General features: G+C 40.8%; 1 protein-coding gene across 1 annotated transcript in view; it reads right to left on the minus strand.

Annotated features, from left to right (window-relative positions):
• Positions 1-4,518: 4,518 nt before the first annotated feature.
• tomm70a (translocase of outer mitochondrial membrane 70 homolog A (S. cerevisiae)) overlaps positions 4,519-19,043 on the minus strand; it is a 29,526-nt gene continuing 15,001 nt past the window's right edge. Inside the window, exons 9-12 of the mRNA XM_059968636.1 lie at positions 17,887-18,003; positions 16,720-16,817; positions 7,184-7,306; positions 4,519-5,713 (exon numbers count right to left, since the gene is read on the minus strand). Coding sequence (XP_059824619.1) covers positions 5,560-5,713; positions 7,184-7,306; positions 16,720-16,817; positions 17,887-18,003 — 492 coding nt within the window. The 3' untranslated portion in view covers positions 4,519-5,559. The remainder of the gene's footprint in view (positions 5,714-7,183; positions 7,307-16,719; positions 16,818-17,886; positions 18,004-19,043) is intronic.

Here is a 19,043-nt window from a genome sequence, read left to right on the forward strand (position 1 = left end):
CCTAAGAGAGAGAATTTGTAGAATGCCAACAAGATGGCTTTTTAGAGCAACTTGTGGCTGAGCCCACTGGGGAAAGACTACTCTGGATTGGGTGTTGTGTAAGGAACCGGATTTGATTAGGGAGCTTATGATGAAGGAACCCTTAGGTGGAAGTGATTGAATTCACCCTGTAATTTGAGAGGGGTAAGCTAAAGTCAGATGTATCAGTATCATAGTGGAGTAAAGGGAACTATAGAGGCATATGGGAGGGGCTGGCTGGAGTTAATTGGAAGGGGACACTGGCAGGGATGACAGTAGAACAGCAACGGTTGGAGTTTCTGGGAGCAAATCAGAAGGCGCAGGATAGCTACATACTGAAGAAGTATTCTAAAGACGGGATGAGACAACTGTGGTTGACAAGAGAAGTCTCAGAAAATATAAATGGAAAAGAGAGGGCATAAAATAGAGCAAAAATTACTGAGAAGTTAGAGGATTGGGAAGCTTTTAAGAACCAATAGAAGCTAACTAACAAGCCGTAGGGAGGGAAAAGATGAAATACAAAGGTAAGCTAGCCAATAATATCAAAGATGATACCAGAAGTTTTTTTTCAGATATACAGTATAAAGCAAAAGAGAGGCTGGAGTAGATAATGGATTGCTGGAAAATAACACTGGAAAAGTATTATTGAGTGACAAGGAATTAGCAGATTAACTAAATTAAATATTTTGCATCAGTCTTCACTGTGGAAGACACTAGCAGTATGCCGGAAGTTTGTATGTGTGAGGGGACAGAAGTGAGTGCAGTTGCTATTACTAGGCAGAAGTTCTTGGGAAGCTGAAAGATCTGAAGGTAGATAAGTCAGTTGGACTATATCCCAGGATTTTAAAGGATAGCTGAGGAGATTGTGAATGCATTAGTAATGATCTTTCAAGAATCACTAGATTCTGGCATGGTTCTCCAGGACTGGAAAATTGCTAATGCCACTCCACTCTTCAAGAAGTGGGGGAAGCAGAAGTTAGCCTAACATCAGTGGCGGTTGGAAGCAATTGTTAAGGATGAGGCCTCAGGGTACTTTGAGGCACATGATAATATAGGCCAAAGTTAGCATGGTTGTCTGAAAGTAAAATCTTGCCTGATTAATCTGTTGGAATCCATTGAGGAAAGACAAAGGAGAATTGGTGGATATTGTGTTCTTAGATTTTCAGAATACCTTTGACAAAGTGCCACACATGAATCTCTTTAACAAGATAAGATTGGCAGGAGGCAAAGGGAGCCTTTTCTGGTTGGCTGCCAATGACTAACAAGAGAAAATCTGCAGATGCTGGAAATCCGAGCAACACACACAAAATGCTGGAACTCAGCAGGCCAGGCAGCATCTAAGAGTACAGTCGATGTTTTAGGCCGAAACCCTTTGGCAGGACAGGAGGAAAAAGCTGGAGTAGGTTTCAAAGGTGGGCGGGGGAGGGGAGAGGGATACACAAGGTGATAGGTGAAACCTGGAGGGGGCAAGATGAAGTAAGGAGTTGGGTAGTTGACTGGTGAAAGAGACAGAAAGACATGAAAGAAAGAAAAGGGGGGAGGAGATGGGCGGGTAAAGAGATAAGGTGAAAGAGGGAAAAGGGAACGGATAATGGTGAAGGAGTGTGTGTGGGGAACATTAACGAAAGTTCAAGAAATTGATATTCATGCCATCAGGTTGGAGGCTACCCAAACGGAATATAACATGTTGTTCCTCAAATCCATCACGAAAGTGGAGGCCATGGCTGGACATATCAGAATGGTAATGGGAAGTGGAATTAAAATGGATGGCCACTGGGAGATCCCACTTTTGCTGGCAGATGGAGCATAGGTGCTCAGTGAAGTGGTCTCCTAATCTATGCTGGGTATCACCGATGTACAGGAAGCCACACTGTGAGCACTGAACACAGTATATAACCCAACAGACCCGCAGGTGAAGTGTCAGCTCACCTGCAAGGACTGTTTAGTGCCCTGAATGGTAGTGAGGGAGGAGGTGAAGCACTTGCTCCACTTTCAAGGGCAAGTGCCAGAAGGGAGATCAGTGGCACCTATCACCTTGAGTTTCTCCGTTCCCTCACCTCCCATCTTTTAAATCTACTCATCAGCTTTTCTCTCCAGTCTGCCTCAGTGTCTTCTTCCTAAACACTGCTTGGCCTGCTGAGTTCCTCCAGCACTGTGTCTTGTCTGTTAATGACTAGCAGCTTTCCTCAGGGGTTAGTGTTTGGGTTGCTTGTTTTTACATTATGTGTCAATGATTTGGATGAAGGAATGAATAGTTTTGTGGCCAAGTATGCAGTAAAGGGGCAGGAATTGCTGAGGAGCAGGGAGGCTGCATGAGGGTTTAGAAAGGAGAATGGGCAAAGAAGTGGCAGATGGAATACAGTGTCGTGAAGTGTATGGTCATGCACTTTGATAGAAGGAATAAAAGCACAGACTGCTTTCTAAATGGGGAAAATATTAAAAATCCAAAGTGCAAAGGGACTATGAGTTCACTTGCAGGGTTCCCTAAAGGTTAACTAGCAGGTTGAGTTGGTGGCAAATGCAATGTTTGCAATCATTTCAGAGGACTACCATTTAAAAGCAAGGATGTAATGCTGTGGCTGTGTAAGGCACTGGCGAAGACTCACTTGGGAGTATCGTGAGCAGTTCTGGGTTCCCTCATTGAAGATGATCCCTCAAAGGGTGTACTGTCATCAGAGGGGATCCAGAAGAGGTTCACAAGAACGATTCTGGAATGAAAGAGTTACTATATGAGGAGTGTTTGATTGCCCTGGGCCTGTGCTTGCTGGCATTTAGAAGAATGAAGGGGTAATCTCATTGAAAACTATCAAATGTTAAAAGGCCTAGAGTGGATTTTTCCTATAGTGGGGGGGGGGGGGGAATGGACAGAGGGCACAGCCTCAGAAGAGAGGAACATCAATTAGAATTAAGATGAGGTAGGATTTCTTTAGCCAGAGGGCGGTGAATCTGTGGAATTTTGTTGCCACAGGCAGGTCCAGAGACCAGGTAATTAAGTGTGTTTAAAGTGGAAGTTGATAGGCTCTTGCTTAAGCAGGGCATGGAAGAATGAATACAGGATGAATGGGGTTGAGGGAGAAAATAGATCATCCATAATGAAATGGTGGAGCAGACATGATGGCCCAAATAGTCTAATTCTGCTAGTGTTTTATGGAATGAATTCATTCTGGTCTTAAGAGAAAGATCAAAGCCTTTTGTGAAAGAAACGGCTGCCAAAAAAATGCTGGAAGTCAGTTTATGTAACAAGGTCTTGTGGAAAAATCAATATACCATTAGCATGGAGGTACAAGTTGCCTTCTAAACAAACATTAGCTCATAACTAGCCAACTATGCTATCACTCCGGAGGCATCCAGCCAGAACTGTTCATGTGTTTACAAAATGCCCCTGGACAATACTGGGGTAAAATATAGTTCCAGACAAGTTTGCCTTCTGATGTCTCAGCCAAGTAGTCATGTGTTACATGAATTAGTATTAAATATCTGCAGGCACTGCAATCTCCCACTCCCTTGCCTTCATATTACCTCTGCTATTTTGCACGTCAGCTATGTCCAAGTAGCAACACTTTCATCAAAATTAGATTGAGTTCAATGTTTCACTTTGGAAACTTGAACACAAAGAGACTTGGGGTGATAGTACCAGATCATTATCATTCTGATGAACATGGAACCATACCGTGCATCTTGAATTTCCAAATTACAATACTGTAACTATGCATAAAATACAAAACTTGTTATCACAAAGGTGGCACACTACCACCACTGTCTTCTTATAAATTTGCATAGATTCAGCATGTCATTAAAAGCTTTGTCAAACTTCTAGTGATGTACTGTGTGGAATCACAACCTGGTATGGAAATACCAATGCTCAGGAACATAAAAGGCTGGGTGGATACATCCCAGTCAAAGCTTACCTCACCTTTGAGTACATCTACATGAGCGACGCCATGTAAATCTAAGCTATACCTTCCTCTTCCTACTACCATTAGGCAGGAAGTACAGAAGCCTTAGGTCCTGTATCACTAAGTGCAGGAACAGTTATTGCCCTACACAATCTGGCAGCTGAACTGTTGTGGATAGCTTCATTCACCGTTACTCTAAACTGATTCTACCATTCACAGATCCCTTTTCAAGCAGTCTCATGTTCTCAGTACTTTTATTTGCACCTTTTGTCTTCGTTTGAACATTAACTTCTTATAGTATTTTATAAAATTCGATATTTCTTTTTTCCTTGAATGCCTGCAAGAAAATGAATAGTACATGGTAACATATATGTGCTTTGATAATTACTTTGAACACCTCACTGGCTGAAAAGTGCTTCAGAACATGGAGGGTGAGACATGTGCAATGTTTTCTCTTTGTATCCTGATGTTACAAATGTGCACTCGTGGATCTAGAGATGATGTCAAATCTAACAATCCTTTAATAGACCATACATGTTCCTATTATGGTCCTTTACAATGTAGTGGCAGTGAGTTTACTACTTTGGTTTGAATATTGTAACCATTTTCATTCTGAATGTAGTATTTATTGGGTACTTTTACATTGTATATCATTTACAAAAAAAACAGTTCAATAACTTTTTCAGTGCACTTTCCAACATACTTAACAGCCATTTAATCGTTGGTAATATGGAATGCTTTTATGAAGAACACATGCTTCCATTTGGGGTTCTCTCTAATTAAAATATGCCAAAGAACCTTTAGCAAGATCAAAATCTAATTCATTGTGTAACAATTGCACCTGAACACATATTAAAAGAGATTTAAAAGTTAGTTCAAAGGCCAAGCTGGCCTTCTAGCATTGGTAATGGAAAAATATTTGGGTTCTTGGGTGTCAACAGAAAAAAATGCAAAACAAGTATTCTTCCACACTGGAAAACTACCCACTTAAAAAAACCAAATGTTTCTTTTTCACTCTGTAATCTATCATGGACACAGAAATTTGAATAGGGCTCTGTTGCATAATATTTGTATTTAAATGGAAATTTTGTAAAAGGTTTAGCATATTGTAACTCAATGATGAATGTAAGTACATTCAGACTTTCAGAACTACTATCTCAAGTTGTATACTATATGATGCATGCTCAACCTTTTGACTGTGACCACCAGTCAGTCTTAAATATTTGACATTACATTGTGCAATCTAAACAGGGAACATTTGAAAATGCAAATAAAATAATAAATTTTGCTCATTCTCATGGCAGAAAATATGAACAATTACAATTTAATTTTGTTTATATTTGTTTGTATATCACAACATACTTTTAAAGGGCAGCTCCAAACATACTGTACATAGGTTTCTTTAAAAAAAATTGATCACCCTTCTGAGACTAACTAAAACATGTTTGTGTGGCTTGCTTGTGTAACACAAATGTTTTGCTCAGTGCCACTTCGTACGTCAACTTGAGTGCGTTATTTTGCACACATTCATCAATCACTATATAGAATACATATCAAATCTCACAAACATCACTGTGGCATTCAACAAGTTAGAAAAGGATTCAAAGGCTTAACAGAAGAATGTAAATCATGAGTAACTTTTTAATCACAGTGTTGGGGGCTTCAATCCATATTTTTTAGCAACTTCGGTCTGTGCATATGCAGCATCACAAAGTGAATACAGATGAGCCATCTCCATTTCTGACTTGGCCAGGTTAATGGCTTTGCTAAACATGTCAATAGCCTTTGCCAGGTTCCCTCTGTAAACAGAGTTTAAAAAGAAATGCAATGTAAAAATTCTTTAAAACAGAAGTACAATCTGAGCAGTATAGAAAAAAATGTGAATCCAAAAAACCAAACACTGCAGATGCTAAAATCTGAAATAAGAACAATAAATGCTGGATTTAAAATTAAGAACAGGTTCAGCTGTATCGGTGGGAATAGCAGAGCTGATGTTTCAGGTGAAAGACCCTTTGAAGTTCTGATAAAAGAGTCTTCTTTTCTCTTCCCAAAAATGCAGTCTGATCTGCTGAGAATTTCCAGCATTTTATATTTTTAAATTTAAAAGTAAGATGCTATTTCCTGAGGTGTATCCACAAAGACTGAATGAAACTCTGAAATTTGACAGTTGAGTTATAAGGAATCCCAGCCTTTGGCACAAGAAAATCTGCAGATGCTGGAAATCCAAAGCAACACAGGCAAAATGCTGGAGGAACTCAGCAGGCCAGGCAGCATCTATGGAAAAGAGTAAACAGTCAACTTTTCAGGCCGAGACCCACTCATCCTGATGAAAGCTCTTAGCCTGAAACATCAACTGTTTACTCTTTTCCATAGACACTGCTTGGCCTGCTGAGTTCCTCTTTGCCAGACTTTTGTGAAAAAAGGGCAGCCAACTATGAACATCCCTGCAAACCAAACTAATTTTTATTGAATAAAAGATAATCAATGGAAATATAGTAATTGACAGTGAATAAAAGATTTATATATTGTGTTCCCATCAATACATGGAACCATTAGAATTAACACAGTAGTATTGGTAATCATTGCCCATGGGAATACAGTTGAGGGAACTAATGTGCAACAAGGGAGAAGATGATATGTTATGGTAGGCTTAGTGCTAAAATGGGCATGATGGCTGCCAAGGTGTGACTGGGTAGGGTAGATAGACAGAATCTCTTTCCTCATAGTAGGAGAGTTTTACAGAGAGAGGAATTTGTTATAAGGGGGATCTGAGAGGCATGTTTCTTTAAAAAAGAAGTGTGGCTGATATCTGGAATTTGTTGCAAGCTGGCAGAAGCAGATGGTGTAATGAAGGATATGGACCTAATGGGGTTTGAACTGATGGGCACAATGGGGTGAATGGCCTGTTTCTGTGCTACATAACTACACAAATATTATCTGTGGAGAACTGCTGAGCAGGGAATATGTGGTACTTTTAAATTCCAGGCAAGTTAGGCAGCACTTCACCAAACAAGATTAACTGATAGAGCATAACCCATAATAGTATTGGTCACTTGAAACTTTATAAATCTTATTGGTATGATATGTGTAATTTACCTTATAACTAAGTATACCTGAGAAAAGTTCTTGAGTTTTTACAGGTTTTGAAAACATACATTTGTGGCAATCCAGAAGTAATTCACACTATCCATTATCCTCAACGCATTTCAAAGCACCAATCTTTCTAGAACCCAGATTTCAAGCTTGTAAGTTTATATAAACTAAGTTACCTCTGGACCTCAATGGTACCCATGGTCTCGTATGCAAAATCACATTTATTATCGATCTCGATGGCTTTGCTGATTAATTCCAAACCTTTATCCAAATCCTGCTTCCACTGAAGCTGAAGTAAGCTAAAATAAAGTAAATATATTCCAGTAATTATCAATTTATGTATTTGCAATGACCAATGAACAATATAACATCAACTTTTCTCAATGCAAGTTAACACTGGGTCTTAACTTTTAAAAATCATTGGAAAAAAAAAACCAGAGGCTGCTCTGATAGGTTCAAAACTTTAAATGTAGGGTAAGCTATACAAATGTGGTAGGTCTATCTTTGTGCTTTGTACTTGACCTGAACTGAGTCAGCACAAAGACTTGCCCATTCACCACAGCATTCCTAAGACAGAGAGGACACATGTGCTTTATATTTTTATACATTAACCTCTGCTGAAAATGTGTATAACGTATTGCTTGATGACAGGGAAGTGATTTCAACATTCTATTGTTAGTTGCAGCTATTGTCCATGTTGAAGAAATCTCACTTAAGAACCCCACACATACAGAATGCCAGAGCAGAGGGTGGATTGGGTGACACACCCAGCCCTGAGACACCAGGAAAGGTCACCTGATTCCAAACAATTGGTTTATTGATCATTACAGAATGTCTCTCTGGAGCTTACCACCTTCCCCTTTTCCCATCCATAATCCCTCTCCCTATTCTCAGTCCACAATAGAGACCTTTATCAGAATCAAGTTTATTATCACTCACATATCATGAAATTTTATTTTTTGTGGCAGTACAGTGCAATACATAAATGACTACAGTATTGTGCAAGCCTCATACACCCTAGCTATATATGAGCCTAGGACATTTGCACAGTACTGTATATAGTCCAACAAGAGGAGAGGCCATATTGGACCTCCTGTTGGGTAATGAGCCAGTCAGAATATTGATCTTTCAGTGGGGAACAGTGATCAAAACTCAAGTTTTAAGCTGGCAAGTACGGACAAGTATGGACCTTTTAGGAGAGTATTAAATTGCTGCAAAGTATGATACCGAAGTATTAGCCAAGTATTATTAATTGGGAACAGCTATTTTGGGCAAATCCATATGTGACATGTGGAAGGTGTTTAAAGACAACTGCACAGAGCACAGGTCAGGGATATTCCAGTACAGGGGAAAGGCAAGAATGGCATAGACAGTGACCTTGGATGTTGAGAGGAGATTGTAAATTTAGGAAAAGGGAACTTATGTAAGATTTATGAAGCCAAAAATCAAATAGAGCCACTGAGGATTATAAAGAAGCCGGAAAAGAACTCAAGGAAGGAAATTGGAAAGCCTGGAAGGACCATGAAAGTACTTGACAAATAAAAAGAAAAAGAATTGCAACACATTCTATACATACATCAAGAGCAAAAGAGTATCTTGGGAGTGGGCAGGACCACTCAAAGGTCAAGGACAGAACATGTGCTTGGAGACGGAGGATGTGGTTGAGGTTCTAAATGATCACTTTGCATCAATATTTACCAAAGAGAAGGACATGGAGGATAAGGAATGTACTAATTTGCTTGGACATTTTGAGATAAAGGAAGTAGTGTTAGCTCTCTTAAAGAATATTGAGGTGAATAAGTCCCCAGGACCTGGATTAATATCTTCATATCTCCAGTCACAGGCAAGGTCCTGTAGAACCAGCAAGTGGCTAATGTTGTTCCACTGTTCAAGAAAGGAATCAAGACTAACCCTCTAAACTACAAACAGTGGGTCTCATTCATGGTAGGGAAGTTACTGGAAAAAGTTTTTAGGGTTAGGATTTATGAGCTAACCATGGCTTAGTCAAGGATTGTCAGCATGGATTTGTGCTGGGAAAGTCATGTCTTACTAACTCAATTGAGTGTTTTAGAGAATACGACAAAGGTGAATTGATGAAGGTAGAGTTGTGGCTGTTGTTCACATAGATTCTGAAGCGTTTGACAAGGTCTCTCATGGGCTACTCATCTATAAGATTAAGATGCATGGCGCGGCCTCTGTTGGTCGTGGGTGACCATGGGTACTGCGTGTCTGGTAGTCACTGGGCAGAGTTGATACGGAGATCCGTCTGTTGCCCATGCAGTGGGACCCCTCTCTCCATGCTGATGACGGGTCCAAAGGAACGACTGGAGTCGATACGGTTTGTTGCCAGCAGCATCTCGGGAGTTGCTGTGCTGGTGCTGGGTACAGCAGTCAGCCGCCTTCGGGACTCCGACTCTGGATTTTTCCTCGGGGTTCACTCCCAAAGCTTTCCCGGTGAGCGGGTATAGCCACAAGGCAACGGAGGTTCAAAATCGGAGTTTTCCCTCTCTTAGATGAGCTACCATCCGTGATCAATGAGCCCCATCTGCCTGGAGCAACTGGTTTTAAGGTGCCAGTGGTCCGCCTTTGCCCCTTCTCCTGTCAGAACTATACCACATCTGAAGGCCAGGAGCTGCACTTGGTTGTCAGAGGCTGTCTGAGACGCACGCCATGAAGAGCATTTGTTTAGCAGTCGTCCCCACTACCACCCTTCCGCTATGACTACCCTTGGATGCATGGTATCTACAATGAATTGGTCATTTGAATTAAGAATATTAAGACCTGGAAAACCCACAGAAGACAGTGGCCAATGGTCAATCAGACTTATTCTGGCTGAATACATACAATGGCCTGCAAAAGTTTGGGCATCCCTGGTCAAAACTTCCATTACTGTGAATTGCTAAGCGAATAAAAGATGACCTGATTTCTAAAAGGCATAAAGTTGAAGACGACACATTTCTTTAATATTTTAAGCAAGAATTCTTTTTTATTTCGGTCTTTTACAGTTTCAAAATAAGAAAAAAAGGAAAAGGGCCTGAAGCAAAAGGTTGGGCATCCTGCATGGTTAGTACTTAGTAACACCCGCTTTGGCAAGTATCACAGCTTGTAAACGCTTTTTGTAGCCAGCTAAGAGTCTTTCAATTCTTGTTTGGGGGATTTTCGCCCATTCTTCCTTGCAAAAGGCTCTAGTTCTGTGAGATTTCTTGGGCAGTCTTATATGCACTGCTCTTTTGAGGTCTATCCACAGATTTTCAATGATGTTTAGGTTGGGGGACTGTGAGGGCCAAGGCAAAACCTTCAGCTTGCACCTCTTGAGGTAGTCCATTGTAGATGTTGAGATGTGTTTAGGATCATTATCCTGTTGTAGAAGCCATCCTCTTTTCATCTTCAGCTTTTTTATTTACAGACGGTGTGATGTTTGCTTCCAGAATTTGCTGGTATTTAGTTGAATTCATTCTTCCCTCTACCAGTGAAATGTTCCCTGTGCCACTGGCTGCAACACGAGCCCAAAGCATGATCAATCCATCCTCGTGCTTAACAGATGAAGAGGTATTCTTTTCATGAAATTCTGCACCCTTTTTTCTCCAAACATAGCTTTGCTCATTGCGGCCAAAAAGTTTTATTTTAACTTCATCAGTCCACAGGACTTGTTTCCAAAATGCATCAGGCTTGTTTAGATGTTCCTTTGCAAACTTCTGATGCTGAATTTTGTGCTGAGGATGCAGGAAAGGTTTTCTTCTGATGACTCTTCCATGAAGGTCATATTTGTGCAGATGTACAGTATAACAGTGCACCACCACCCCAGAGTCTGATAAATCTTCCTGAAGGTCCTTTGGAGCCAAACAGGGGGCTCTGATTTGCCTTTCTAGCAAATCTATGAACAGTTCTCGCAGAAGGTTTTCTTGGTCTTCCAGACCTCAACTTGATCTCCACTGTTCTTGTTAACTGCCATTTCTTAATGACATTACGAACTGAGGAAACGGCTACCTGAAAACGCTTTGCATTCATTTTATAGCCTTCTCTTGCTTTGTGGGCATTATTTACTTTCATTTTCAGAGTGCTAGGCAGCTGCTTAGAGGAGTCCATGGCTGCTGATTGTTGGGACAAGGTTTGAGGAGTTAGGGTAGTTATAAAGCTTTGAAATTTGCATCACCTGGCCTTTCCTAACGACGACTGTGAACAAGCCATAGCCCTAACAAGCTAATTAAGGTCTGAGACCTTGGTAAAAGTTATCTGAGAGCTCAAATCTCTTGGGGTGCCCAAACTTTTGCACGCTGCTCCTTTCCTTTTTTCCCCACTCTAAAATTGTGCAAAACAAAAATAATACACTAATCTTGCTTAACCTTGCGCTGGGGCTATACGGCATTGAGGCGCGTCCCTTGGGTGGTGGATGGGGGATCCCTCGTGTGAGGGGTGCACCGGAAGATATATGGAAGAAGGTGCCGCGAACCAACATAGCCTAGGAGAAGGAACTCAGATTCCAAACCCAGGTAGATAGGACTCGTTAGCCTTGGATGGCAGCCTATCTAGGAGAGGGTAAACTCTGATTTCAAACCCGGGCAGGTGGAGCTCGTTACATGAATATGCCATCGCCTAGGGGAAGGTGACCCTGACAGAAAACCCCTAGTCCTCCAGGTTGGGGGTTGTGCAATGGGCTAACAACCCGTTCACGTAAAACAAGCAATTGTTACAGAAACCGTCAACAGATTGTCAACCACTAACCCAGATCTCGGGAAAAGCAGGGCCCCATTCAGCAGGCTGATGACGCGCTGCAACCAAACCCGTCAGGAAGCTGCGGGGCTGACAACCCTCCTTCACCCGAGGAAAACCATAATAGAGGTTCCAAAGCTGCTCTCACAGAAGAAATCTATCCTAATTGGAACATGGAATGTGAGATCACTTTGGGAGACAGGTAGGTGCGCACAGGCAGTGAAGGAAATGAACCGATACCACCTCATACTCCTGGGCATGTGCGAAGCAAGGTGGAATACTTTTGGTGAGACCAAACTGTAGACGGGAGAAACTCTGCTCTATTCTGACAAAGAAAAAGAGGAAGACCCGCATGAGGCTGGTGTGGCCCTGATGTTGTCCAAAGCAGCAGCCAGAAATTTGATAGAATGGGAACCAGTGTCCCACCGTATCATCACAGCCAGGTTCGAGTCCAGATTCCAGAAGGTATCCATTATCCTGTGCTACGCCCCAACTAACAACGCAGAGCAAGAAGAAAAAGATCTCTTCTACACCCTGCTTCAAGCAATAGTTGGAAAGGTATCTAAGCAAGATATGTTGATTGTCATGGGAGATCTGAATGCCAAAGTAGGCAGCGATAACACTGGCAGGGAGAGAGAGATGGGCCAGAATGGTTTGGGGAATAGGAATGAAAATGGAGAACTCCTTACCGACTTCTGTGCCTTCAACGAACTGACCATTGGAGGTACCCTCTTTCCCCACTGACGCTGCCACAAGATAATCTGGGTCTCGCCTGACCATCAAACAGAGAACCAGATTGATCACGTCATAGTCCGCCAGCGCTGGAGAAGTTCCATTGCAAGATGTGAGAGCCAAAAGAGGAGCAGATATCGGATCTGACCACCATCTGGTTGTTGCAAAGCTGAAGATGAAGCTGTCAGCCAAGAAGAAGCAACAGAACACACGAATAAAGTTTGATGTTAGAAAACTACAGATGGAAGAGAACAAGAAAGATTTCCACATCGCCTTGCAAAACTGCTTTGGGGCTCTCCAAATAGAGGAACAAGATGAGAGAACAGCAGAACACACCTGGATTACCTTCAAGCAGGCCACTGTAGGAAGTACTGTAGGAAGCACTGTAGTAGCCTGCGAAGAAGTACTGGGAAGACCACCAGTCAACAGTAAACCTTGGATCAGGGACGAGACATGGCAGAAGGTGGAGAGGAAAAGGCTCAAACAGGAGTTGAATCAGGCCAGAACCCAGCAACAGAAACAAATCGCCACCAACAGGTACAGCGTGATGGCCGAGGTAAAGAAACAGCTCAGAAAGGACAAGAGGTCATACTTCAATGAAATAGCAGAGCAAGCAGAAACAGCGGCCAGTAAAGGGGACCTCAAGGCACTCTACAAGACAACTAAACTTTTGAGAGGGAAGAAAAGCAATTTCAACAGACCTGTTAAGAGACAAAACAGGCCATCTGCTCACTTCGGTTGAAGATCAGCTGGCAAGATGGAAGGAACACTTCCAGGAAGTATTGAATAGACCACCACCACAGAACCCACCTGACCTGGAGCCCCACTCAACATCAATATTAGTGAAATCACCAAGCAAGAAATTCGAAAAGCCCTGAAAAGCCTGAAGAACGGCAAGGCTGCTGGAGAAGACAACATTCCTGCAGAAGCATTGAAAGAAGGTGGAGAGGTTATGGTGGGACATTTGCATATACTGCTGAATTTGATATGGAGAACAGGAGAGATCCCATCATATTGGAAGAAGGGCCTCCTTGTGAAGCTGCCAAAATCTGGAGATCTTTCAGTGTGGCAAGTGGAGGGGATCACCTTGTTGTCCATTCCTAGCAAAGTTCTCACCAGGGTCATCTTGGAGCGGATGAAAGATGCCATTGACCAGAGACTTAGAGATGAGCAGGCAGGGTTCAGGAAAGAGAGATCATGCATTGACCAGATAGCTACACTTAGAATCATTGTGGAGCAGAAAATAGAAAGGCAAACTCCACTATATGTGTGTTTTATTGATTTGGGAAGGCATTTGACAGCCTGGACAGAAAGTCAATGTGGAGCATCTTACTACAGTATGGTGTACTGGAAGAGACGGTTAATATCAAGCAGCTTTATGTTGGCTTCTCATGCAGGGTCATCCATGATGGGAGACTGTCCGAAGAGTTCCTGGTCACTACTGGAGTCAGACAGGGATGCCTACTGTCGCCTCTACTTTTTCTTGTGGTACTCAACTGGGCTACAAGAACAGCCGATGCTGGCTCAGAGAGAGGCATCCAGTGGACGTTAATAGGGAAACTGGAAGACCTAGCATTTGCGGATGATCTTGCTCTTCTCTCACACCGGCTTCAAGATATGCAGAAGAAAGTAGATTCCTTGGGAGAGACCTCACAGTGAGTAGGCCTTAAGATCAGTCAGGAGAAGACCAAAGTTCTACGCATTAATAACAAACAAGAGGAGCCATTATGGATTGAAGGACAAATTGTTGATGTAGACAAATTCACCTACCTCGGAAGCAAAATCAGTAAATCAGGAGGTACAGGTGAGGACATCAGAGCAAGGATCAGAAAAGCCCAACATGCCTTCACAACCCTGTGACCTGTTTGGAGATCTACGGCCATCTCTGTCAAAACTAAGCTCCGTATATTCAGCTCCAATGTGAAAGCCATCCTGCTATATGGATCCGAAACATGGAGAATCATTAACACCAGCTGCAACAAGATCCAGACCTTTCTCAACAAATGCCTCTGGCAGATCCTCCACCTCAAGTGGTACGACATAGTGTCAAACCTAGACCTATGGAAGAGAGCAAACCAAGAGCCCATTGTATTCCAGATAAGGAGGAGGAAGTGGACATGGGTCGGCCACACCTTGAGGAAGAGCCAGTCGAATGTCACTCGACAATCACTCGAATGGAATCCACAAGGGAAGAGAAGGTTGCCCAAAGCAAACCTGGAGGCATAGGCTTTTGGATGAACTGAAAGCTGCCGGCCAAACTTGGGAGACTGCAGAAACATCTGCTAGAGATCGCAGGAAGTGGAGGACTTTTGTTGAAGCCCTATGCTCCATAAGGAGCGAAAAGGACTAAAGCAATCTTAAGATGTTGAAAAGAATGTTTCATCTTTAACTTTATGATTTTTAGAGATCAGTTCATCTTCTACTCACTTAACTATTCACAGTAACAGAGATTTTGACCAAGGGTGCCCAAACTTTTGCATGCCACTGTATACACACACTCACCTGGGTGAAAACATACATGGATTTATTAGCAAGTTTACAGATAATATGAAGACTGATGGGAGTTATGATTAGGGTAAAAGACTGGCAATGTATAGAGTGGGATATAGATATAGGTGGAGAATGGCTGATGGGAGTTTAACCCTGCCAAATATGAATGTTGCATTTTGAGAGATCAAATATAAAGGGCAAGACATTTAACAGTGTTGATGTGCAGAAAGTATCTTGGGATAAAACTTCATAGCTCCCTGACATTGGCTACACAGGTTGATAGGCTGGTAAAGAAGGCATATGATATGCTTGCTTTTATTAATCGGCAAACTGAGTTCAAGGGTTGGGAAGTTATTTTGCAGCTCCATAAAACTCTAGTTAGGTTACATCCAGAGCACTGTATTCAGCCCATTACAGGAAGGACGTGAATTATGACCATTATAGGAGGGGTGCAGAAAAGATGCTGCTTAGATTAGAGGGCATGTGTGATCAAGAGAGGTTGGAGGAACAAGGGTTGTTTTCCCTAGAGTGCCAAAGGGTGAGGGGAGATCTGATAGAGACTAAAGGACCCTGAAAGGCATAAATAGAGTAGACAGCCAGAATATTTTTCCTAGGGTTGAAATGTTTAATACCAGAGGGCATGTATTTGAGGTGAGAGAGGATATGTTCAAATGAAATGAGTGGGGCAAGATTTTTTTTAAAAAAAATACAGAGTAGTCAGTATTGTACTCATGGGGTGGAGGTACATATGATAAAGGTGTTCAAGAAGCACTGAGGTAGACAGATGAATCAGCAGGAAATGGAAGAATATGGACATTATGAAGGCACAAGGTATTAGCTTACTTGGGGAATTGCTTACTAATTCAATTAGTTTGACACTACACATTGTACTGTTATACAGAATCATAGCATAGAAGTGGGGTCTATACATTATTAATACCATCTTTCAGCACCTGGCCCAGGCAATTCAATGGTCAAGGTATGTTCAATGAAAGATACTGACTGAGATGCACCCTGCAGGTGTATCCCCAAAGCAGTCAACAAAAAAACCCGGCAAAATTGTCAAATGGACCAATCTCAGATAGATAGCAGTAGTTGGACATTACTGCTATCATCAACTAAACACCTTTTTGTAGCTAGAATAAGACAGAAGAAAGAAAGAAAAACTTTAGTCCTGATTTGTACCTTCATTTAAAATTTAACTTGTGCAAAGGGAGTTGCCCAATGCCTACGGTATTAAAGAATTAGAGGTTCTGCAACCTGGCCTCTAAGCTCGAACCACAAGATAGGTGGATAGAAAAAACAGGTTCAATTTGGTGCTTATGCCATACAAAGAAGTCTTTATAGAAGTTTAAAAAGTGTAAGTTATAAACTATTTAGAACCCACAATTAAGCCAATTTCTTCTGTAACAATACAGCGTACAAAGTTAAGCTAAATCATAGATGAAGTCAACTGCAAATTCATGCCAAACAACTTCAAGCAGGACTTCTAGAATAAAGTCAGCCATAGAAACTGAATTTTAAAAAAAATGAATATGGGTCATTCTACAACAAAGTATCTTTTTATATATTTCCAGTCATTAGAGCAGCACAAGAGATTTAGTTGTGAGAACAGCTTGATTTTGTTGGGAAACTGCAATACTAATGAAACAATCTTTACACTTAAACATAGACCACAGCAGAATTAAGCAGAGCATTAGCAAGACAGTCAACTCTTGATTTCTGACAAGATGTGAAATATCTTGGTTATTCAAATGCTTATAAATTGCAGATGACTTACCCTTTGTGAACATATGTTGTTGCATTGTCTGGTTCCAGTTCAATGCATTTATCGTACATTTCATCTGCCTTACTAAAATGTTGCTGGTCAGTTAAAGCCTAGAACAAATATTTTTTGTCAAATGTTGCATTTGTATCTAGTAAGTGCCTATATACAAGACTGCACAGACTAATATTCAGAATGTCAGTGAACCAGAATTAGAATTTAACACATCTTTAGGATATTGCTAAAGAAAAACTTCTGACCAATTATAATTTCTTATAAATATTAGATAAGTGGTCAGAAATTCTGTTTCTGTAGAGTTTTGATTGATGAGGATACTGAACAAATTTTCTATCTTTCAAATAGCATAACAGGATCTCTTATTTACAGCTTAATTTCTTTCAAGTCATTTTTTTACTCTAGAATACAACTGTTTGGATTTGAGGTGGAACATACACATTGAGAGTACTCCACTAGCCTAATTCGTAAATGAATGGTAACCAAAAATAAGTTAGTATTTCCAAATCAAAGTTCCTGGGGGAAAATACAGCCTCTATGTTTATTATTGATTTAAATGAGGTAGACCCATCTAACTATACCAGCATCTTAACAACTTTTAGAGCATGGGAATAAAATAATCAGTACTATATTATTTTTCAACAAGGCTATTTTTAACTGCTCTGAATTCAGATAGCAAGAAAAGGTGAGTATACCTTCAAGGTTGTGAAAGATCAATTTATGGCAGTAAAGTGTAAAAGACAAATGAAAAGTTGCAAGTATTGGCGATCTTCCATAAAAACAAAACTAGTAACATAAAGCAAGCTGATCAATGGATAGACAGTAGACAGAATGCTTTATCAGTCTAGATTGGGCTGCTATAGTGTGTTAGGCCAGAACACTAGGCTCTGAACAAATTGATACTGAAATAATAATTTGTAAACTACAAGAATAGGTCTAAGAGCAGAAGTTTTTTTTTAAAATAATGTCTTTTGATCCTTGGAGAATCAAAACTTAGTAACTTCAGACTGATGAAGTGAAAGACACATTTAAACAATATACAAATACTATAGCCAAATGAACAGTACTAACAAGGTCCTCAGATATTAAAATGTTCCATCCTTCATAACTACGCACCAATGATCTAAACAGAACTACACAAACTTCCACTGAATGCCGGAAGCTTACCTGTGCATATAATGCATAACCTTCTGCACACTTGGGAAAATTTTTAATGACATCTTCAAATCCTTTTACAGCCACTTGAATCTGCAAAGGATTGCTTCCAGTGTAGGCTTGACGATACTGGAAAAGAAAGGTGATAAATGTCATTTAGCCAGTACCTGCTGAAGATAGAACTGAGAATATTTTAGCTGGAAGAATGAGCTCTGGACATAGAACTAATATAGCACAAGACAAGCCCTTTGGCTCATGTCATCGTACCAAAATAATTTTATATACTTTCCATTGATATATGTAAAGATTGTTGGATTAGGGTCTAGATTGGTGTATTTTCTTGTAGTTTTAGTTTTTTTTAAAATGCTTGCATGTTTGTATAATCAGCTGTATGTCCGTAATCTTTTAGTAATGTGTGGTATAATTGGCTATAATTGTGGTATAATTTTTGTATCTTTTTATACAAGACTGAAATGTCATGGCACTGTAACTCAGTACTTTTCCACTGGCTGCTTTATCAGAAGACCCTTCATCCTTGCTGAATAAAGAGAGAGCACAAGGACAAGTTTTGAAACTTTCATTGACTTGCTGACACTGCCAGACCTGTACTCTGTGAACACATTATAAATTTGCCTACAATCATAAGACTGATGCCTCATTCTTGACTTCTGAAGAATCTTCAAGCTAACAATATCTCCAGATCTAGAAAAATTAACCAAGTACCATTACGCAGTAGGTGAATCACTCAGTGAAGCCCATTAACAATCTGAATTCTTTTAAAATTTCTGACTATAGCTAAAATATAGGTAACTTATCACACTCACAATGAATTCTATTCCTAGAGAAATCTCCATTACTGACACTGTAATGTTACATAATTAGCTGGCAGAATCTTGAAGAATTAAAATTCTTGCATTCAGTTTACGTATGGATATTGATAAGAAAGATGAAGTAATCCAAATACATGTGAGAGAGGGAAAACAGCCTTCTGGAATACCTGGCCAGAGAATGTAGGATAGGTGAGAGGGCAAGGATGGCAGTGACAGGAATACAAGGACACAAGCCAAGAAATATCTGATTCGCAGAGAAGACAAAGGGGGAGGATCATAATCCTGAAGATTATTTATATGCATTATAGCACATCAGAGGATAATGGGAAGGACCTGGGC

This window comes from Hypanus sabinus, chromosome 4 (genome assembly GCF_030144855.1).
Source record: "Hypanus sabinus isolate sHypSab1 chromosome 4, sHypSab1.hap1, whole genome shotgun sequence".
Classification (NCBI taxonomy): Eukaryota; Metazoa; Chordata; class Chondrichthyes; order Myliobatiformes; family Dasyatidae; genus Hypanus; species Hypanus sabinus.